The 24,960-nt window shown below is 33.9% G+C and overlaps 1 protein-coding gene across 1 annotated transcript in view; it reads left to right on the forward strand.

The window, feature by feature from the left end:
* Positions 1-251: 251 nt before the first annotated feature.
* LOC139086830 (protein amalgam-like) overlaps positions 252-24,960 on the forward strand; it is a 63,433-nt gene continuing 38,724 nt past the window's right edge. Inside the window, exons 1-2 of the mRNA XM_070635439.1 lie at positions 252-474; positions 19,655-20,063. Of these exons, the coding sequence (XP_070491540.1) occupies positions 19,970-20,063 (94 nt within the window). The 5' untranslated portion in view covers positions 252-474; positions 19,655-19,969. The remainder of the gene's footprint in view (positions 475-19,654; positions 20,064-24,960) is intronic.

A 24,960-nucleotide genomic window follows, 5' to 3' on the forward strand; every position in this document is an offset into this window, starting at 1 on the left:
TTTCTGAGATCATCGCTTAAAACGGTTCGATTTTAACGTCGTCTCCACCGTGCGCGTGTGGCCAACAAATTCAATAAGTCACTCAAAAATATTTTTTTTGTACTTGCTGCTGTGACAAAGAAAAAAAAGGAAAGGAAAATATTTAAGTGCTGTCATAAATTTCATGCAGCAACAAAAGACATTAAAGGACACTTTTTTAAAAAGGACATAAGATTGATGCCTTTTTGGTGCTATCTGAGATTGTGAAAATTCAATCAAGTGATTTATCAAGTCGACCAATATAGCATTAATGTCCACAAAATCCTTTTGTACATCATCTTTGTAATGTTTGTTGGATTTACGTCCAACAAAGAGATATAAGGCATCTCATCTAATTGTGTCGGTGTGTATCTGTGCTAGTGACACAAAAAAAGACTTTGCAGAACTTACAGTGGATTTATAAATTCTCAAATGGATTAGAGAGGAAGTGAATGTGTATGTGGATATTTTTTGGTATAGCTTGAAAGTCAAGCTCAAGTTTTTTTTTGTGTGATTAAAAATTTATTAGTTCTCGCAAAAGTGCCATTATGCACAAGTTCCTTTTTTTGTGTGCCTTCATTCTTCAATTCATTCTCGTGTTCGACTCAGCATGCAGCAGTCACTAATGAATGAAAAGTTTTTTTTGGAGATAAAGTTTTGCTCTTGTGGAATTTTTGTGGGGATTTTAATATTGTTTTGAAGTTTGATGGATGGGATATTTGTGTTAGGGGTTTTCGATGGGATACGACAGATGGGAGATTCTTGACATTTTTTATTTTTGAGTGATGTTGGATGGAATTTGGGATTTTTTATGTGGAAAATGTTTTGAAGGATAGCTCAAAAATGGAAATAATTTTGAATTTGAGGGTTACTCAGTAACTTTGCTGACTCTGTTATCATACATATCAACTGTGATTTATGACCTCCCTCAGGTGACGCCTGAAACTTGCTCAATCGCTGGCTACCGCTTGCTAATTTCGTATACCAAAATATCAATGAACTCATTGACCGTCTTCCAAGTTAATACTTTATCTGCCAAATATTCAAAACCTAGTATAATAATTTGGATTAAAATCGACTAGAATTCTTAATCCAAAATTATATAAAACCAATTTAAGTCTTGTTGCGCTGAAAATTCCAAAAAATTCTTTAAATTCAAAGCAATTTGAATAATTTTGATGAGAAAAGCTCTGAATTTTTGGAATGATTTTCAGTTTCTGATGTTTTTGCATTTTCGTGGCGTTTATAGGCAACTGGTGTCAATCGACTATGTAGAGTGACTGTCGATTTTGTAAACGGAATTAATAGGAATATTGCTGAATATTTTCTGAGAAACTCAAAAATGTTAGTGAAGTTTTGATACATTTTTGGTATTTTGAGGAACGGCTTTTCATGAAATAGTCAAGATTCAATTCTGTAGAATGAATAATTCAGAGTTCCTAGATTTTGTCGACGTTTAGTATTGCAACGCTACTGATTTAAGCGATGCAGGATTAGAATTGAACCTTGTTATAAGAACTTGATTCAATCATTATTATGAGCTTTCTCCTAGATAGCACATGACACATAAATGGCGAAAAATCCTGAGTGATGCTGAGATGAGGACAGACCTCAAACTAGATTAATGTCTAGCCTTGTCCATATTTTTGCTTTTTTCTATGCCATGAGCTCTAATTCTCGAATCCAGATTTCAAACAAATTCAGGCTCATATTTCAATCTTCTGTTTGCGTGACGTGATATGTAATTCATGAAGGACCCATCCTTATGAGCTAAAGACACAGGGATCAACAATCTGTTGCACCACACTCTTCAGACCTTTTGCAACTTGGAGTCCCTAAAGTCATGTGATACTTTCAGGTCTGTGTCTGTTCTGCCAATATTACAATAAAAAGGCAATTCTTGAAGCTATCATCCTCATTTTTCCAGCTAGACTTCAAATTCCTGGCCCATACCTTTATCTAACGTTATCCATACACCTAATCATGACTTCATCTCGTACGTTAAGCAGTCGAAGTACCTAAATTTTCATTTAAGGATAAATTTGGAACTATTTGGGACTTGAATCTTCAACTTTCGGGTTGCCATACCAAACATTTGACTTATTTGACCAGCAATGCACTTAACTGCTCAAAGATCCTTTTAAAAACCGAGCTCTAAAATTCAATTTATAGCAAAACTTTTCCGAAAAATTAATTCTAACAAAAAACATCAAAAAGCACTCAAATATTCACCAAAAAAATTAATATCAATTAAACTTTATTCCAACTAAAAATCACCAGCAGATGCTCTCAAATATCCCAAAAAACTTGCACTATGCAAATCATCAATTTAAAATAAGTGCCACACTCAGTTAAATGAGACGATTGTAAAATCAGGAACAACTTCAAATTTAACATATCAGATTCCAACACTCATCAGACAATTCGACATGACATCGATGACCTTTTTTTTAAAAAAATTGTCAACATCACTCATTCGTTTAGTGTCAAAGTGAGAGTCACACACACACACACAAAAAGTGTCACTTGATCCATAAATAATTTTTCATGTCCTCGCTCACACTTTTTTTTTTGATGTGTCACACATAAAAAAGCATTAGCAGCATCACGAGAGTTATAGCATAGAGAGTGAGACAGTTTTGAAAGGATATAAAAAGAGTTTAGCTTTTGAGCTTTTTTTCTGTGTGCTGTATATTGCGTAACGTGATTTAAACGATTTAGTGCAGTGGTGGGCAACCTAAGCTACCCGACACCTTCGATCATTTACTTAAAAATCCCATAAACCGCAAGCCATGCCCAGTTCCACTCAAACCTCACCACCAAGGCATGCCCCCAAAAATTAAAGGTTGACCACCACTGACTTAGCAAATTTGTGATTGAAGGAGATTTATTTTAAGAGGATTTTTTTCTTTCTGTCTGACTTGATGCTTGTGTTTTAAGGAGTTTGATTTTTTATGTGCTGTTAACAGTTCGAGGAATTGATTTTTGTGGAGCTTGAAATGATTTTATTAGTGAATTTATTGAAAATATTGAGATATTTCAATGCAATTGAGGTAGAACTGGAGTAAAGAATTTATGTGAAGTGACTAGAAAAGATTAAGATTTTAGAAAATTTTGATTAAGGGATGAGAGGGAAGCTGCCTGTGCTACATCATCCTGTGCGTTATAAACACCAGGACGTCACGGCTCACAGCTTCTCTCTGTAGGACTCGGTTATTGCCTCAGATTAAGTGCGATGGTTTGACAAACTGTCGACTGATTAGTCAAACTGTCATTAGCCCTGAGACGCATTTAACGTACAGCTCTGGATCATTCAGATCTGAATCCGAAGGGGTTTTACACCAGGCTTAGGTCCTTAAATAGTCAATTAACACGTTCCTTGCAAGATTCATTCCAAAAAGCTGTTCCTGAGCTATCAATAGATTCCTACCAATTGGTCCAAATTAATCCAGTTCCCCAAAAATATTATGCGCCATACCTACACATCCTACATTCCAAAATAATATCCTAACTTTTAATTCACATCATTCTTTTTTCACCTCTAACTCTGACATGCAGCATGCTAAGAGGTGAAAGAAAATAACATAAACATATAAATGTCAAAGGACTTTGAAGCGACACGATAACATTTTCTACTCGTTGTGCTGCTGCTTTTATTAACGATTTATTTTTTGTTCCAAAGTGTTAGTATGAAAATGTTTTTTTAAAGGAAGGAATCGGAACAATAGTTAAGTTGGCTATAATGAGGTGTTATTTTATGCTACTTAAAAAGTCCAATTAAAAGGCTGAATTTTAATAATTTAAAAAAATCTTAACATGTTCGTAATTAAAATGTTAACAGAATCTGTTGCACTTGAAGTTTTTCTTTGATCTACTGCAGTTGTGGGCAATGCTTTATTTTTTTCTGCACACCTCAGTGGTAAGCCTTAACTACGGCATACGATTCATAGCATTTTCAAAAGTTCTTGGAGACACACTAGTGTACCGCAGTACATAGGTTGACCAAAAATGATCTACAGTCGTTAACCAAACAGTCATTAAGAAGTGTGAATATATCACACAATTTAATTCACAAGTGCTTCATCCACTTTGATTTGCATTAGACTCAGCACTAATTATATTTACACAATAAATGTGAATTTCCACGCCATATATAATAGACTTTAGTAGCTAGCAGACGATTAAAGCATTAGGAATTTGAATCATAAAAGAAGGGTGTTTGAATGACATTTTTTTTTCGTGTTTCTAATGGCAGGGGTAACGGTTATTGGTATGAGAGACGTTAATTAGTAGCTTGAATTCTCAAAAGCTCTCCAAATTAGGTCCTGAATTTGAAAATTTAGGTTTATAGAGCTCGAAGTCGAGTTGAATTTTGTATGAAGTCGAATCAATTGTTTCAAACAAAATCCGAGCCCACATTCGTGTGCTGAGTGTAATTTTGAAGTTTTTGGCACATGATGTGTCTCCATTGCGTGATATATAAGGAAATTCTAGTAAATTGATGATTTTCTTTGCAAAATCTTACGCAGATGAATTCTAACTGGGTAGATTGTACAGGGTATGTCAGGTTTTATGATGTAATTGTGTCCTTCCAATGTAGAAAGCTTGTTTATGATTCGGATCTCATTGTAAACTTTGGGTCTAAAGGGTATGAAACAATTCTATACATTACCTTCAGCTCATAAGGCTGTACTCTTCAAGCATATACTTAACATTCCACAATGAGTGAATTATTGAAAGTATTCTAAGCCTAGTCTTCTCCATTGATAGCATAAAAAGGAAGGTAAGGGCCTTCAGGGGCTCTATGCCCTTTTGATGACATAGAGATGACCTAGCACCCATGTTGTGATTTGATCCACTTAGATCTAATCGGTTTATAACGTGTTATTGCTCTACGTCGCCAATTAATTTATTACTGACATTTAAGAGCTTTACTTTTAATTTTTAAAATACTTAGAAAATTAGAAGATTTGTTTAAAAAAATCAACAAAAAAAAACTAAAATTTCCATCAAAATAATGCCAAAGCATGACTACAATAATTCACTTCATCCGAATCGTGCAGGAATTTTCTCAAAATTTTCACTTATCCAAAAATATTTCTCATCTGCAATAACAGAATTCCTCATTTATGTACAAACTAGTCGAAACATGAGAGGTTAAAGTATGAACAAATACGAATTTTTTATATTATTTTGGGTGGGAAGTGAAGTCGATTAAAATATTCTCTGACTATAGATGAGGAATGATAAAATATTCGACTAAAATAGGGAAGATTATTCAGTGTTCATGCTGGAATGTCGGTGGGGGTACAAAACTATTCGATTTTTTCAGAAATTTGCATATGCAAAAAAAAAATATTTTTATGAATTTTTTCGTTTATGAATTTATTCATTGACGATGATGAAGTTAAATTAGTTGTCTGGCAGGTATGGCTGGATGGATGGATGGAAAAGTTTCATCAAGTAAAGTAATTAAATTTTTATTTTTTTGGTTGTTTGGAAAAGTTTGATGGAATTTTGTGAAAAATGGGAAGGTTTTTTGGAAATGCAGGTTGTATATTATGTGCTGAGACACAGCAACCAGGGGGCCGCTGTTTGAGGCGTGTAATGGTCCCAAACCTCCCTCATCGTCCCGATTCAAAACCTATTCTAGCTTCAGGAACTCAAAGTCGACTCGACGAAATTTAATATGAAATTCAGTCAACTTGAATCCACTTTTCCATCCAAAATCCAGGTCGACAACATCAGAAGCTAATTTAAAATGCCTTTCTTAAGCCTAACAATTTATCCAACATTAGCACCTTGCTTATAAAATAACATGAAAATGTACAACAAAAATATAAATAAATGTAAACATAAAGTCAAATAAAAAAGCAGAAAAAGACACACAGTGAGGGTGAGAGTGAATAAGAGAGAAAGAAAAAAAGACATTGAGGAGGGATTGTGGAAGAAACATTTTGGATCCCGAGAAGCACTTTCTGGTGATGTGGGATAAAGTCATAAACAGAAGTCGAATATTGAGCTCTGTTCACTTTTCGTATAGCTCATTTGCGATCCATGACCTTCCGTAGGTGTCGCCTACAGCGGACTTCCATTTTCCAATTGCCAATGCCAAAAGCAACACTTTTTCTATCAACAGCATTTGTCTAAGAATTCTTTATTTATCCACGAGTTCTTTAATGTTCTAGAAAGTCAGATTTGAAAGCCTTAATTAATGAAGCTTCACTAGGTGTCCTAAAAAATGTGTCCAGCTCATCGCCTGTTCACTTTGATTACAGTATTAGCATTTACAAAGAGCTGATAAATTTCCACATTGTTCCTGAATTGAATCATGGCTTACAAATTGAATATTTGAATCATTCTTTGTACTGCAAGGTGTGTAGGGAAGTGATTGGACATAGCCTGGGAGGGGTTTTGGTGTCAATCTCTTTCTGTCGCGGTATACAGGTTGCCAATCATTTCTATAAAGATTACTGTAAAAAATCATGAAATGCCAATTTTATAACTAGATTTACGGTCGACTAATCGCAGCTAGTTCCTCGCTCTTAAAAGTATATGCAGCATAAGTCAAATCAACCATAATCTACAGCTCGGGATTAACAACAAACAGCAGCACAAGCAAAGACAAATTTGAATACATTAAACACGGTCGACTGAAAGGAACGGCAACAACAACAAAAAAGAAGTTTCTCTGACACATATTCACATTTGAATGAAATGAAAGGAGGTGGAAATGACAATCCTTGAAATTGTTTTGGGAAAAATTTCTTCACAAAATTTATGAATGAAAAGGGAAAATTTTTCTGAGAAAAAATTTCATTATCACCTTGAATGCTTAATGTCTCCCCAAACAGCTGTTTATTATCTCACGAAATTCGGTCGTAGGCATATCCTCGAAAAAAAAATAAAGAATAAAGTCATTGAGAAAAATTGCAAATTTTTTTTCTTGTTTTTTATTGACAATGAAAAGTTAAAGTCTCTCTTAAGCCTTAAAATTATTTTTTATTTTTTTTTTCGCTGAAGGAAAGAACTTCTCTTTTTCAAGGGAAATTTTTTGTTTTGTTTCAATGGAACGAGAGTAGCGATACATATAAAATGTTTTGTCTGTCTGTGATAAAAAGTAATATAAAGCAGAGTAGATGTCACTCACAAAAAAAAAAAAATAAGTAAGGAAGAACAGAGTTTGTTGGATGATTAGGAGGGCATTTTTTTGGGAATGGAAGTTGATGTGAAATATGCCCGGAAAGCAAAAGACAAAGGAATGATAGAAAATCCGGCTTCAAGTCGACTGGGCGGGCCTTTTTTGTGCCACGGGACATCTTGGTGAAAAGCCACACACGGCATGGAATTTTTAACATTTCTCAAAATATTTCAACAGCACACAGGTTGCCCATCACTGTTTTAACCTCACATCGAATTCCGTCAAATTTCTTCATATCTTGGGTCAGTTTCATGCTAGTCTGAAGCCGGGTTTTTAGACAATTTTTAGCCGCTTCCACAAGTATGTTTTACACAAGTATGTTGGTTTCAGTAATTAAGTGGTATACTATTAACGCTATGTTTTCTCGCTATCGGGGCCGGGATCAGGATTTCCCGGGAAATCATAAAAATTTCAATTTTGATCCCGATCCCGATGCCGATCCCCAAAATTTATCGGAACCGTAATTTCGAGAAAGCATAATTAACACACTCATTTCAGTGAGTATGCTCATTGTCTGTTGAGAAAAATGAGATGAACCCGATTGAATCCGTGAAAATGACTAAAAAATCCAGCCTAAAACCGACTTGACTCTAGTTTGAGGCCAAATATCATAGAATCTGGTCTAAGGCTTGATAGCCGCTAATCAGGTGCTTGTTCTGAAACAAGTTCCATCAAAAATTTCGAGAACCTTTAAGAACCTATATTGGGGATAAGTTTGCCCCAATTAAGTCATAAGTTACTTATTTCCAATTCCAAAAGACTGAACTACAGCCCTAATAACCTATAATACTTCAGTTACTTCTTTGACTCAGACTCACGTAGGTCCATAGCCGCGCGGAGAGAACTCCTAAAGCCTGCTCTATCCTATACAACCCATATTACCTTTAATTTACCCAACAGACTAAATGTAAATCCCTTTTTACTATAATTTCCATAAAAATATGTTCCAAATAACCCTAAAAGATACAAAAAACAAAAAACGTACGAGCAAGAGTTTGACATGAACTTTTTTAAAAGACATAACAATGAAGAAGAATAAAGCACATAATATGAGAAAAGTTGAAGCTTTATTTTTTTTCGGTGTGCGTTCTTTATTTAATTTATTTTACTGAAATATGATACCTCTGTTTGTAGCAATTTGTATTCAATCCCACTTTATACCACTCACTGTCGTTTCCCTCGACATTTTTATGCGATACATCATCATACTCTCTCTACTTTCTGTTCAGTTCTCTTATTTTGGCTCTCAACTCCTCCTCATCATCATAATATTATTATTTGTTGGATGTTATCATTATTGTTCCTTTTGTACTGCAATTCATTCTATTATATTTGTCGGTACTTCTTGCTATGGTAATGTTCTACATCATATTAAACACACCATTGTTGTGTTACTGCTTTTTTTTGTTGCTTCCTTCTGCTTTTGACTAGCTCTTCATCATCATTTTTGGTGTGTTATTTTTAAAGAGATTCTGAATTTTTTACCACGATTTTTAGAGGATCTTTGATGCGAAGAGAAATGATGGTTATTGCTTCACTTTGATTGGCTGGGTAGATAGCTGGTTGATTGGCTCATTGTCTGGCTGGTTGCTTGGCAGAGAAGTGAGATCTCCAAAACCAGGTATCATTGAGAACTGCGGTTTGAACCATTGGCTAAGTACTATCAAGCGACTGCTTCATTGAGCTTGGTTTGGTAGTCTAATGTGTGAGGGATACACCAGGCCTCTGCACTCAGTAGACCTACAGTTTATAGTGGAATCATTACTACATTATTGTCTGTATTTTCCAAAAGAAGGCTGTTAGCCGCGTTTACACTATTTTTACTATATATTCTCTAAGATCGAACCCGGAACGTTAGGATCGGTAGGCCAACACTCTTTACATTATTTTTTCTATTGTTATCATCTTATACGATTTCATTATATTGTTATTTAAATACCGTTTGGTAATACACAATACTCACTTACTTACTTACTAACTTTAAGCCAATTCAGCATTTCCGCAGCCTGTTTTACTTACTTACGTACTTGCTTGGCTAAGGCGCACTTGATTCGATTGCCGCGTATATTGGACATCTAAAGCCAACTCTATCCTTTGTGAACTTCTGTCAATTTCAAACATTAAGGACTTTAGTGTCCATTTCTACACATCCAATCCAAAAATTCTTTGATTTTCCTCAAGATCTCTTATCATCCACAATCTTAAGAATCTTACAGCAGCTAGCATTTAAAATATTGCAGCTCAAAAATGCGCTTTAGTCTTTGAATATCACAAGGATTTTCTCAATTTTTTTTAAATTAAGAGGATAAAATTTGTCATGACTTTTTTTTGTTTATAGACCAAAAAACCTTGAAAATTTGTCAACAAAACGAGATTTTTTGTGCAGGTCATCATTAAAGTATCATCTTACTTGGCACTTTTGTCGTATTGTGAATGAAGAGAAAGTTGACGTAGATGATAAAGTTGTCGAGTTTTTGTAGGATTGATTGTGATTTTCTTTGGGTTATTATGTTGCCTATTGAAGCCGATAGATATCTTTGCTCTGCATACTGCATGATCAAGGATATACCAATACAATTCATCTAATCACAATTTGGATGTCCCGAGTCACACAAACTGAATTAGCATGGCTAGAATTGCAAAAAAGCTCCCAAATTCAACTTGACTTTCCCTGGGATCGAACCCGGGTCGTTAGGACCGATAGTCCGACATTCTAACGACTAAGTCACTGCAGTTATTTCTCTGCCTATTTTCCTGCAGCAATTTGCAAAACATCAAGCTCTTCCGAAAATACTCTACAATAATAAAATGTCAGTTTTTAAGCAGCACGTGCTTTACAATCAGAATAATCCAGCAACAGATAAGATTAATGATATAGAATACAAAATTAAGTCGGCAAAAAACAAAACTCTTATTTTGTGACCTTCAAGGAAATTTCGTGCATGAATATGAAGGCAAATCCTCTTTGCTGTCTGCTTTCTTGACTTTTTTTTTCCACCTTCAAATCGTAAACCAAAATCAGATCCAAAAAATTTCTCAAAGTTTTTTTTTTTTTTATTTACAAAGCTATGTCCTTCCGAGAGTCAGTAGCCCCTAGCTATAAATTTTTCTTACTCATTCGTATAACTTTATCCAGCATTTAGATAGCAGCAAAAATTCTTTCATTTATTTTATTTTTTTTTCTCATTCGGTGCTCATTTTTCAGTCAGATGAAGGAACTGAGGGGAGAAAAAATGTATTCTAAATAAATGACTGTGAAGGAGAATGAGTAGAAAATTGTTTTTTTGGTGAGCCCTAAATGCTGGGATTGTGAGGATGTAATGTAGGACTAGGACAGGTTATCGTAGCAAGGTCCTGGTGAAAATGAAAACTAATCGTAGCTGATCGGTACTCGAACTAGGAGGTAGCTAGAAAATATTACCGAAAACAGGGTAGGACTGCCGATTTTTCGTGAAATCTTTAATCTTCTTCCATTCATAGTTTTATGTCATATACAACTACATTGAGTCGGTCCTCCCAAAACGCTCGCCTCTGGTTGAACCCCTGGTCGTAAGGATTGATAAGGCTTGTTAATAAGCATCAAAATGAAACCTAATTTTCTTCATTTTCAAACTCTACAAAGCTTTCAAATGGTTGCCTTTTGGATTATTTTGTAATTGAAGCTAAACATTCAGCTCCATTAATTGTGCTTTTCAATCAAAATTCACATAAATGGGTAGCCTTGAATTCCAAGCTAATGAAGACAGATCAGCATAAGAAGCATAAATTGAACAAATCGATTCATCGATCATAAATTCAACCCTAGACTGGTTTAACTGTGATTTGGTGCCGGATTCGTTGTAAATTCAACACCATATCAGAGTCATGCTAATCTGATTCCAGATCTTGGATCTTTTAACCAAATTATTCCAAAAATTGATATAACTAAGTTTTATCCTCTAATTTTCAATACAAAATCTAAGTTAACTTGGAACTTTGCACAAGGGTCATGACAGCGACACAACGGCTGTTTTCGGTTCATTTTTGTGAAGAGAAAGTAAATTTGCCTTAACGTGATGTTCAGATTAATAGTGTAAGACCATCTTTACGTCTAAAGTTAGACTATGCTTAATCTTATATTTTCCAATCCAAAGCTTGAAGTCTCCTAAGATTTTGTTCAGAAAAGCCAATTCTATATTAAATTCAAGACAACTTCCAGCTCGAATTTAACCCTCAATCTAAAAAAATTCTTAACATTACGTAATCCATAAATAACCCATAAAGGAATAAATTTTAAAATACTAGAAAAAGTGAATTGAATTGAGAACAAAGAGCAGAGGCAAAAAAAATAGAATTTCTAGTTCAGCATCAACAGCATTTGCTGTTCTAAACACACCAAAAAAAAACGAGAGCTGAAAAAAAGTTTTTTCTTCTTTTTTTTTATCATGAACAGCATCACCATAAGCAGTCGTAGAATGTGTATGTGATATGAGCAATAAATAAACTAAAACTTTAGCTTTGGCATTGTTTAAAGCAAAAAAAAAAACCCGAAATTAATGCCAACTCGACATTCACAATATGTGAATATGTATATGGATGTATATGCAGGCAGGGAGGGGGAGCTAGTTTAGTCCGAACATATTTTGCATGTTAATTTATTCGTTAATTATCTGCTTTGGACTATGAGAAATTTTAACTCTCACTTTATTTAATGCTATGCTGTATTTTGGTCCTATTTCTATTTCCTATGGTCATCATTGTGTGCCTCTCTTTTTTGTGTCCCTTTTTTCTCTCACAAATATTTGCAAAATGGGAATGTTCTAAACAAAATTATGTCTGCAATCGGTAAATATAAATATATATCCTAATGTTCACTTTTGTGGCTGACTTTTATGCAATTTATTTGAGGTAAAATGCATTTAGATTGTGTTGTTGGCGCTTTTTAATGACTGTTTGATAAAATGGAACCAAATTAAATCAGATGGGAGTAATTTTGCATTGTTGACAATATTTTGAATGAATTTTTATTGCAAATGAACATGCTGTTATGCAGTTTTTTGAGCGATAATTATCAAGGGATCAATGCTTATTGTTTGAATCTTTTTTGTATGGGGCTTGCCACTTTTTTTGATCAGAAAAAATTAATTTTGAAAGGTAAATTAAATGCTGAGTTGAGAAAATTGGAATTAAAAATTTGAGGTGGGATGTCCTTAAGAAAATTTTAAAAATTGATGAAAAAGTCAATTTTTTTACAATTTTTACAAATAAAAAGTTCATTAAAGAAGCATAAGTAAAGTCATTAATAAGTATTAAGGAGCTAGACGAATGCAAAGATTTCAATTTTAATAACTACATCAGTGATATTGAATTGTTCCTGAATCAATCGTAATTATTCTAGAAAGAAAATGAGAATTTTCTAGACTTGGAACCGTTTTCTTAATCTCCTCGAAATATCATACCCTACCCTTCCAGAGACACCCTATCCTAACCGGAATACTCTACTCTATCCGAGATCCTCTATTTTAACCGGGATACTCAACCATATCCAGAAAATTCGACACTATCCGTGATAATCTACACTATCCTGGTTATTCTACCCTACCCGGAATGTCCCACAGTATTCAGGATACTCTCCTCTATCCAGGATATTCTACTCAATACGGGATACTCTACCCAACTATGGATACTCTTCCCAATCCAGGATATTGTACTCTATCCATGGATACCCTACTATCCTCTCCTCAATCCTACACTACCCGGAATACCCTATCCTATTCGGAATACTCTACGCTATTCGAGATACTCTACTCTATTCTACTTGGAATACTCTACCCAACTCTACTCTACCAGGGGAGGTATGAATATCTGGGGTTACCCTCCCTCTTGCTTCTTAACCAACCCGATAAACCTACTCTATGCTAAGATAACCCTAATACTTCAGCTCTAGTGTACCTAGGATAGGATGAGGTAGGGTAATCTAGGACAGCTAGGATAGAGGATATGGAGTAGCAATGTAAAGAGCATGTTCTCAAGTGGATAGTAACCTGAGACAATACAGTTTAAGTAGTATATTTAGCAATAGCTTGTTATTGCGTAGATGTTTGAGAGCATCCACTATGTCTGCAAAGTCAATTTTCAGTTTAAAATGCGCTCACTCCTCAAAAATGACAATTCATCATCAACTCATTGACCAATTTCATCCAACAAATTAATATGACACAAATGGGAATTTTTGTTCTCTCTATTTTCATATATAATTTTAAATTCTAATTAAATGTTTGACCATACCAAAAAAAAAAAGGAATTTATTCCTTGTAAGCCTTGAACATAATTTTCTCTCATTTATACACTCGAATAATAAAATATTTTCATCCAATGGACATTCCTCAGCATATCACATTAATTACAATACATTTTCATCACATTTGCAAACTATTTCCTATTTCTATCTTATCTGACTATTAGTAAGGGGTTAGGGGGAGGGGGATATACGATGTGGATGAATAAAAAAGTTTCTCGTTTCTCGACAACAAACACAATAAAAATGTTTTTAGCCAAAAATACATCCAAATACGAAGATGTAAAAAAAAGGGAATATTAAGCAATGGTTAGGGATCATTTTTTGGGGTAATGTGATAATTTATGGTGAGTGAGAGAGTGAGTGAGAGAGATGAATAATTTAAAAGTGTAAAATAAATGATGCTTGGTATGAAACTGCTGCTGCTGCTGCTACTACTGCTGTTTTCGTAAGACAGAGGAAGCATGAAAAAATAAAAAAATATTTTTTTAATGATGATAATTGCTAATGAGGATTCTGTCTGTGCTTTACTCAACCCGCAACTTGAAGCGGTTCTTTAATTTTTTCTGTGAATTTTGTATTTTCTGGAACAGGATTTTTTGGTGGCATTTTGTCTTTGTGAATGCTAAATAGATTGAATTTGGGAACTGATGGTTTTATAGCTGCAGGTCGTGGTAGTGTTCTTGGAGGAATGAACCTTACTTCAGTTACTTACTTCTTTGGCTGGACAGATCATCTATGATCCATTGTCTCTCTTAGTACGCGTCTTAAACTGGCTCTGTCGCTGGCTGTCCTTGGCTAAGTACTTACTACTAACTTACTTCCCTGACCTTACAGATCAAGTATGATTCATGGCCTCCCTCATCCGGTGCCTGAAGCTGGCCAATCACCAATACCAAACATTCTTAACTGTCTCTATCAACAGCCTCTTGACTACGCCTCTACTACACATGAGATACCGGCTCCACTTGACGGTCATACATATGACTCTCATGTATATATATTACAAAAGGTCACGTGGACAGCCAAAGAACTCATGGAAAGAAACTGTCGGTCGAGATAGTATTGCATTTGGAATCGGAAATTGGCAAACGGTAGCCAGCGATTGAGCTGTTTTTAGGCGGCATGTAAGGGAAGTCATGGATCACAACTGATCTGTATGGCCAGCGAATCATGACTTTCATATGGAGCTGAAAGATGACTTCAGTTTTGTATTAATAAATATACCCATGATATCAGTGGTGAGCAACCAGTGTGTCGCAACACACTAATGTGACACTAGTTCGATCGAGCCTCACCACCAAGGTGTCCCGTTCAGAGTTACTAAACACGCACCTGTGACACCCAAAAACCGTACAATTTCTTGATATTTTTTCACAAAACCATACAAATTATCAAGAATGTGTACGATTTCAGCCTGTGACAGGTGTCTATTTTGCAACTCTAGTATCATTTCTCAAAAAAGGTTCCCACCACTGCTTTAAATGATCCATAAATGCGCAACTATAACAATAAGCCCTATAAATAACTTTTCCAATTCTCATAAAAGCATAAATTTCCACTTCAACAGGAAGGATTTCTAGATTTCACGCAAAGTCAAAGAAAAAGACGGCGACGACGAAGAGAGAGAGTAATGAACGCGCGTAGCTAAGAACGTGGCAGTAGAGGAGGGTTAAAGGAAGAAAATATTTCTCGAAGATTACTTCTGAATGAAAATTAATTTCCATGTCATTTATCATTCATGACTTTTCTTCGCCTTTCTTTAAGCGTGCTTGGGAATTTTTTTTTGTTCTCTTTGGGTTTTAGTCTGTTAGGCGGTATTGTGTTCAATATGTCCTTAATACCGTAGTATTGTCTGTATCACTATCTACTTTTAAACGGAAGGTCCAAGAGACTTGAAATTTGACATATGGCAGCTTTCACCTGCAAGAACTGACGGAAGAAAGATTTTTGAAATTGATCACTTCCTTTTCGGGCTATAGCAGATTCAGTTGCTGTTCCTGATTATGTAATCCACGCCATTTTGAGGGGCATGCTACTACACCAAACTTATTTCAACTCTAACTTGACTATATTTTGATAATATTAATTGAATTTTGGAATGTAGGTTTAATAATCATTCCTAAATATGCAGTTGACGCCATTTTAAATTTTGAGGGGCATAAAACTACGTCAAATTTATTTTAGCTCGAATGTTGATATATTTTGACAATATGCGTTGGAATTTGGTATGAAGGTTGAATGACCGTTCCTAAATAAATAGTTGATCCTATGAAGTATTTTGAGGGGCATCCAACTACTATAAATTCATATTAGCTCTAACTTTGATGTTTTTTAACGATATAACGTGAAATTTGGTATGAAGGTTCAATGATTGTTCTTGAATATGGAACTAATGTCCTAATGTCTTTCAAGGGGCATGCAACTAAGTCAAATTTATTTTAGCTCAAACTTTGATATGTTTTAATCAAATGAAGTGAAATTTAGAATGTAGGATCAGTAGTTGCTACTAAATTTGAAACCGATGCTATTTTATTATTCGAGGGGTATGCAACTACACTTAATTAATATTAACTCTAACTTTGAAACATTAGGTCTATACGATATATTGAATCAGAATCATTAAGGATTATACTAAGCTCTTTTGCTAAGCATGAATTTTGATTTCACTAATTGAAAATGCGCTTTAGTCCTGCATTTATGTGAACATTTTTTACTTGTTATTTCTTTTTTAAAGCACAAAAAAAAATTCTTTTTTGGAAAGAAGAAAATAAAGTTTGTGTTTTTTTGAAAGAATTTCGAGGCTATTTGAAAAACTTTAAAAAACGTGAGAATATTAAAAAAAAGTGAATGTACAACAACATAATTAATTAATTTAATTAAACTCTTTTCGCGCTCCGATGGATGTAAAGAGGAACTTTTTTCTCTCTTATTTTTTTGTGTTATTTTCTTAAAAAAAGCTTTCATAATGAAATTATTCATAATCATAAGCGTCAAAAAGCTTTACGGGAATGTAACTATATTCTACACCAGGTCTTTGGGATGTACTTTGTAGTTAAAGGTGAAGGGTTTAATTCCTTTAATAAAATGGATGGGGATTTACATTTTTCCTCTTTGAACTTTCAATGTAAAATTTACAAAGCAAATTTTATTGCTGGAAAAAGTTTGTAATTTTTTTTTGAAAAAGGATGTTGATACTTGTGAGATTCTCAAGGGATTTATGTCAGTAATTAGCTTATCTGGTGTATAATTTTCTATGGGAATTTTCTCCTTTTTTTGTTGAAACTTAAATTGCTTTAAATTTTGAGATTTTTGTTTTGTTGTTGTTTAAAAATTAATTTAAGTAAGCTTTTTAAATGTTTGAAGTTTGCTTTTTGTTTGAGGAACAATGGAATTGTGTCAAGTATAACATAACAGCGTGTAAAGGAGTCAATGTATATTGTTGTAAGTATGATGAGTTTTAGGCTGAGGTATGAGATTTTTGAGGGATATGAGATTTACTGAGACCAAGAGATCGAGACCAACAATTAGACTAAGACTGGCAACCAAGAACCGACGAATCGACGAACTGACGAATCGACGAACTGACGAACCGACAAACCGACAAATCAACGAACTGACGAACTGACGAGCCGAAGAACTGACGAGCCGATGAATCGACGAACTGACGAACCGATGAATTGACGAACTGACGATCCGACAAATCGACAAACCGACGAACTGACGAACTGACGAGTCGAAGAACTGACGAACCGATGAATCGACGAACTGACGAACCGATGAATTGACGATGAATCAGAGGCATATTCAAGGAGTCACAACTTGTCCGACCTCTCTCCTCTACCCTCCATCTCTCAATCTCTGACTACATTCCATGTCACATCCCCCAAAACCCCATTTTTTTTTCAAAAATTAAAATTAAATTTAAAATGCAAACATTTTCATCTAAAATTGCTAAGCGAATATTTATACACATTAAAATGAGCGAGCAATAAGAAGAAGCAAGCGCCAAATGAGTAGTAACAGCAACAACATGAACAAATTGAAAGGCAAAAATCTTCAAGAAAACAAAATTTTTCATCTCAAAGATTAATAATAATTTAAATAAATATTTTTAATCAAATTTAAGGAGAGCACAAACAGACAGTTGGAAATGAATTTTCATCATCATGATGAATTTTCTCGCTTTTCCACTTTTCAGTCTTCAATGATGTAAATAGAATAATGAATGGAGGTGGTTTTCTATATTTTTTGTGTGTGTTGGGTTTACGACTTTCAAAATGTTTACGATTTAAATTTGTCTTGTTGGATCTCCTTGTAGGGTTTTTTGTTGTTGTTCAGAATATGAAGCTTAGCATAGGATAAAGTTGTTGAAAATTTTTGTGTCAATATTGGATTTGATGAAACATTTCTCGTCATTTTAATTAATTATGAGTGTGTTTGAGGGTAAAATTTTGATGAGATCTTAACTCTTAAGAGGAGAGAAAGTTTGTGCTGAAATATGAGACGAGAAATGAAATTTTTTTGTGTGGCTGCCTTTTTTGTTGGGGGTGTTTGTTAAAAGTTGGTGAGTCAATTAAAATATTTGCGACAAATAATCGTAAATGTAGGAATAAATTATTGTTCATGCGATGTAGATTTAGGACAAAAGCCTATAATGTAGTTTTGTATCTTCGAATCTGGATTAAAAGCTTCTCGATTTTTAGTTCTTCACGGTTCTATTCGGTTCTCCTCGGTTGTCTTCGGTTATATTCGTTTCTCCTCGGTTCTCTTCGGTTCTCCTAGATTATTTTCGGTTTTCCTCGGTTCTCTTCAGTTCTACTCGGTTATCTTCGGTTATCCTCGGTTATCCTCGGTTATCTTCGGTTTTCTTCGGTTTTCCTCGATTCTCTTGGGTTATCCTCGATTCTCTTCGATTCTCTTCGGGTCTATTCGGTTCTCCTCGGTTCTCTTCGGTTCTTTTCGGTTCTCTGCGTATCTGAGTAATTGACGTTATCATCATCTTATCGCCAGTCATCACTTTCATTTTCTCTCCATAAAACTGCCCTCAATTCCCCAACCCTTCAACTGTGTCCACCATGTCTAAGTGCTCATCATATTCTCTTCGAATTTGCATTAAAAAATGTTTAGATAATGAAATGTTGAGCTTTTTTCCTTAAAAACGAAGAAACTGAGAAGCAGCATAGAGAAAGTTTTTTATTCATGCTAAGGATATGACACGCTTCACATTCGTCAATCATCCATCACGAAATACGAGAGATGAATATTTTTTGTGAATGCACGAATATATCAAAGATTTTAAGTGTCGTGTCCTTGAGGATTGTTGGAAATATTCTTTTTCTATTTCTGTTCTGTTGGAACTCAAATAGCTATTTTTTTACTGTGCTATCGTTGTTTTGAAAGTAGAAATAAATCATAAAGTGAGAGAAGAATTTGAAAACTTTCATTCATTCTTTTGATGATATTTTAAAAAGTAGTACAATGGTTGGTTTGAGTTTTGGATGGGATTTGAACGGATTGAGCGCATTTGAGTGTAATTTCAAGTTTTTAAGGAATGTGACGACCAATAGAGAATAACTTGATTGGACGAAATTTATTGAACAATAGCTACTGAGCCTTGGTAGGCACACTTTACATCGTGGCACATTAAGATGCGGAAAAATTCAAGATTTTTTAGTTTTTCGAGGGTCTAAGATAGTGGCGGAAAGGGTCAAGACATAAATCTCCTTTGACAATCTAAATTTAACTTCTAATCACCCAAAATTCTTAGAAAAATATCCCTAACCGCTTAAAAGATCGCTTTTTGGTACCGGAGTGATATATCCCCTAGCAAGCTCTCAACTCTTTAAAGTCAGCAAGCTCTCGTATTAGGATTCTGTATCATCAAAGCATATTCCTTGTCTGTTTCGTTATTTTGTCTCATATTTTATAAATTCCCAGCTAATTTTGCAAATGGAATGGAATTGAGATTGGATAGAAAGAAGGCAACAAAAAAAGAAACTTTTACTCAAAGAACTGAGCACAAAAATGCATAAATGGATGAAGAATGAAATAAGTTTTTAGTTAAAAAAAGGAGAAATTCTTTCTTTTTTCACAAAAAAAAGTTGATTGAAGCTTTTTTGAAAATTTAATTTTCTTTATTTTTTCTCCTTTTATAGAAAATTTTTTCTCATCATCCAAAATGCATCAATGCTTGAAGTGAGCTTTAAAGACATAAAAAAAAAAATCAAAGAAAATCGAAGAAAAGTTGAAATATGAAAAGATGAAAGTTCATTTTTAATCGTCTTAATGAAAGAAACATGATCCAATGAACTTCACAAATGATTCAGCTTTGAGTTGTTCAGCACATGTGTGTGTAGAGTGGATGGAAAAGTGAAGAAAGAAGAAAAATTTCTGAAAAAATATAACAAAAAAAAAGAAAATTTTGAAGAAAATTTGAAGTGGAAACGAGGATAAAAATTTAGAAAAATAATATGAAAGTGTATAGAGAAAATAGGAAATTTATCAAATCTTGGCTTCTACACCTGTTGACAATAATATGCATACACAAAAATATTTTTAATATAGGTAAGTTTGAATTTTGAATTTTTATATTTTATGCTGTTGTTTTGGGTCAATTATAAAGAATTTCCATTTTTGGTGAAAGATTGGGTCAAAAAATTGCTGTCAGGTTGCCGCTTGAGTAACTTCAATTTGTTGCCGTTAATGCAGGGACCTAGTCGCTTCCCAGCAACCTAAAAGGTGGGGTTGGGATGTATGAATAGCAAAAATCTTAGGGAAAAGGGGTTGTTTAGGATAATTTCATGAAAAACCTAGCAAAATCAAGAATTCATTCCAAAAAGGAGGTGTTGACCCACGAATCAACCTCCTCCCCTTCTCTCCCATCTGAATCCACCAACATACCGAATACCCTACCCTATTTTTCTACTCGGATATTACATTAATAGAAATCTGAATATCTGGTTGTAAGGGATTAAAATCAATAATACTATGAATAAACATGATAAAATCCAAATTCCTGAATTATTCACAATGTAGAAAAGACCATAATTGAGTCATCAGACTAGGCACAATTCCCTGATTTAGGTCTTTTTACAGTTCTTTCCATGAATAAAATATGAATTTCAACACTTTTCATACTCCGTGTTCTACTTCCAGATCAACATCAAGACATTATGTTACTAGTGGGTGATGAGGCACCCAGTGTATACAATGCTGGGTTAAGTGGTAACAGCATTAAAGTCATGTCTTAATTCATTCCTTAAAACTGTTGCTTTCTTTATATAAGTTGATTTTTGGAAATGGTCGGTTGTGAACTTTACCATCCCTGGTCTGAGTTTGGGGCTGCCATCCTTCACTCTAGGGGGTTTGGATAGAATTTTGCGTACTTAACTACTTATTCCGATACATAGCTTGGACATCTACGGTGTACATAGCGGGATCAGGGGATACAATTCGCCTTAATACTGCACCTTGTTAAGCCTTTGCAAATTAAACCTTTTCTATTTAATTCTATTGAATCATTTCTCTGCAAAATCCTTTATCCAACCTTTATCTACATACTTTACAAATATATTTTTCAACGGATTAGATTAATATGCAATACAGATTGACATACAATCATATTGATTCTCCCATTTAAGTCCCAATTATGAATGATTTAACTCCGCATTGTTTAACAATTTTCCATTCAATTATGACTTGATCCTCAGATCAAAGGGGTTAAAATAATGGATGAAACTTCCGAGAATAGTTCAATAAAAAAATTAAAAAATTTTCAGGAAGGGAAATTAATAATTTTTTAATAAGCAGATAAATTTTCATTAATCCGATTAACGTTTAACATAAAATTCTGAAAGAGATGAAAAATCATTTAATGAATTATGAATAATATTTTCAGCAGCTCAGCTCCTCAAAAGGTTGAATCGATTTTCGTGGAAATTTGCTATTGAGTGATTCTCTGTTCTACATGATGGATGTGGATGTTGAATGTTTTGTGGAGTATTCAACTCAGAGTAATCCAAGGATAGTCATCTTGGATATTGGGTCAAGTCCTATCCCTACACCATCTTGGTCACAAATGATTCAAAAGCAAAAAAGTGTTCAGGCTCAATCCCATCCTCTTGCAGGAAAAAGCCAGGCTGAGAAACTATTATCGGCGGTATTTTAGGCAAAATGATCAGATATTTATTTGTGACTTGGAGTTTGAATGATGAATTTTCATCATCACTCCATACATTATTTTGACAAACCGACGCGATCGCGCTTTTGTGACTATGATCACTGATCATGATCATTATTGCGTCTGATTATGATCATAACTTGTATGAAGTGCAAACTTGCATGCAATTTTTGCAACTTTCGTGGTCACTGATTGTAATCGCAATAATGATCATGATCAGTGATTATCACTGAGCGTGATCAGTGATCATTCACTTACAAAGTGATCATGAAAAAACAAAAAAATTAATTAAGTTAACCAATTTTTTTTTGGTGTTCTGAATTTTTTTAAGTATTTTTTTGTATGCTATAATAGTAGAAATTATTAATTTTTTTTTTTGAAAATTTTAAAACTTAGATTTTTTTTCATACCAATCTTATTGCTGCGTTGCTTAACTTTCGAGATCTCACGTTTTTCCTTGAAGCCACCATCTGTAAATAATAATTAAAAATGAGACATGATAAATTAATATTTTTTGATGCATTGTTTCAAGAAGTAATAATTCCTTTTCACTTCGGATCATTCGGGTTTTAATATTAACTTAATTAACTTTTTTACTTTTCATACTCACTGATCATGATCAGTGAACATAATCATGTGAAGAAAAAAATAGGATTCGACAAATTTGTGATTCGTTAAAAATTATTATTCAATATGATAAAAAAAATTGAAGGTGGAAATCAAATTTTCCTGAGTTTTTCATCCGATTCCGCGGAAAATGGATTTATTAAGATTTTCATTCAATTTTAAAAAAACTAAAAAACAAAACATTACATTTTATAGGGTTTTCATTTGAACTTCTGAAGGCGAAAAATCACTTTTTGAAGGGTTTTTATCCAAACATAGGAAAATCTTGGGAAAATCGATATCGAAAATGAATTTTCAATCGTTTTTCATCCTAATGAAAATCTTGCGAAAATCTTTTCAAAAAATCACATTTTTTCAAGTTTTTTTAATGATAGTTCCTTGAAAATGACTTTCATTAGGGTTTCTGATTAACCGCGTTTTTTCATAACCGCAGTTATGCTGTTATGAAAAAACTCATAACAGCTGTTAACGCGGTTAACAGCGGTTATTGCGAATTTTTAATAATATCACAATTATACTATGTTAATGAGCTTTTTATGATAATCTTTTATTTTGCCTCGTATGGTTAATTTCAGCAGCTCAGCTCCTCAAAAGGTTGAATCGATTTTCGTGGAAATTTGATATTGAGTGATTCTCTGTTCTACGTTATGGATGTGGATGTGTTGAATATTTTGTGGGAGATATATCAGAAAGAAATTAAAACTTTTTTATTAAAAGCCTTTAAAATTTTCTTATTTAAAGTCAAATTAAAAATGCTGTTAACAGCGGTTAAATTTCAATAACCGCTGTTTTGCGTTAACTGCATTTTTAGGTAAAAAACCGCTGTTATGCTGTTAACGGTTAACCGCTGTCAGAAACCCTAACTTTCATTAATTAAATCTTTCTGGATCTTGCTTTAATGTCTTTCTGGATCTTGCATGATCTTACTGGATCATGTTATTTGATTGAGAAAGTAGTTTTTTCCTTACTGGATCTTGATTTTAGTTCGTGGAAGTAACTTTGACCCTGGATCTCGTTTTTAACATTGACTTTCTGGATCTTAAAGTTACTTAAACGACTAAAAACAAGATCATCAGGTCAAAGTCATTTCTAAAAACAAAACTCCAGATCCAGTTCAAAGTCATTTCCACGAACTAAAATCAAGATCCAGTAGAATCTAAGTAGCTACGATCAAATACCAAGATCCAGTAATCAAATCACTTCCACGAACTAAAACCAAGATCCAGTAAGGTCAAAGTCACTTCCAAAATTCGCGCCAATTTTACGTATATGTTTCGCCAAGTAATCTTCCCCCATTGAAGTGATCATGCTCAGAACACATTTGATTATGTTCATTGATTACAATCAGTGAACATGGTTATGACTTTGAAAAATTTCGAAAATTTTTGGAAATTATGCTCTGATTACGCTCACTAATTATCAGTGAACATGATAAAGATTACAATCAGTGATCATGATAATTTAAAAATGAAATTTCCAGTAGTGATTATGATAAGGTCGCATGATTGCGTCATTGATCGCGATCAGTGAACATGCAGATATTTTTGGAGTGATCGTATCAGATGACATCTGATGATGACTATGTTCAGTGATTATGAACGGTGATGATAAAATTTTTTCAGAGTGATCACGATCAGATACGATAATCATTGCGATCAAGCTGTGATCATGAAAAAACACTTTGTGATTGTAAATAATCACAAAGAAATCATGATCATTGCCCAAATTTATAAAATACCGCGGTATTTGAAATTCAATACCACGGTATTACCGCGGAGTTTCTCAGCCTGGGGAAAAAGGTTCCAAAAATCAGGCGCATATTAAGGGTAATTCCCATCCCTTCCTCATCTTGGTGGAAAAATGTTCTAAAAATCAGGGGCATATTCAGGGTCAACCCCATTCCTCCATAATCTTGGTAAAAAATGATTACAAAACTTCAAGCTTTTAATTTTTGAATTCCTGCCACAACTAGCCATTCGAACTACAATTTCCAATTTCCCAATATCCAACTGTTCCTCAGTCCCGTAATCAATCCCACAATCACATCCAATCAAATCCCCCTCATCGACAACCCCATCAATGACCTCTCGATCGATCCATCGTCTTTCAAATACGATTGAATATCATAAATATATAATATAGCAAATTCATGAAATTCTGATGATATTCGTCTATGTGTGCAACATAATAATATGATACGTCATGTAAATATAAAAAAGGCAGCTCTCGTATCACTAAGCTGTAATGCATGAAATAATACAGAAAAAACCCAAAAGAAGAAATCATTTGAAATTCAATAATATTTAGGACGATTAAGGCTTATTGTTCTGGAAAATGGATTCCGGTCATTGTGCCTTAAAGTTGAGCATACTAGAATTGATGGATTTGGGTTCCAACTAAACAGCACCTTCAACTCCTGAATCAATACAAAAACAAACAAAAAATCCAATTTACTTTCAAATAAACACCAACAAAAATAGCTGTACAAACTCATTAAAATGAATTACAAAATGCAAGAAGAAAAAAGCCACAATACAAACGTATAAATCTGTTCATTGCAGCTCAAAGCGTGTAATGTGGTGTGATTAAAATGTAAAAGCGGAATACTGTTCATCATTAAATTGTTCATTCTGGAAATAAAAAATAAAAATATTA

This window comes from Chironomus tepperi, unplaced genomic scaffold (genome assembly GCF_022539635.2).
Source record: "Chironomus tepperi strain 1889 unplaced genomic scaffold, CSIRO-AGI_Ctep_v1 contig_89, whole genome shotgun sequence".
Taxonomy (NCBI): Eukaryota; Metazoa; Arthropoda; class Insecta; order Diptera; family Chironomidae; genus Chironomus; species Chironomus tepperi.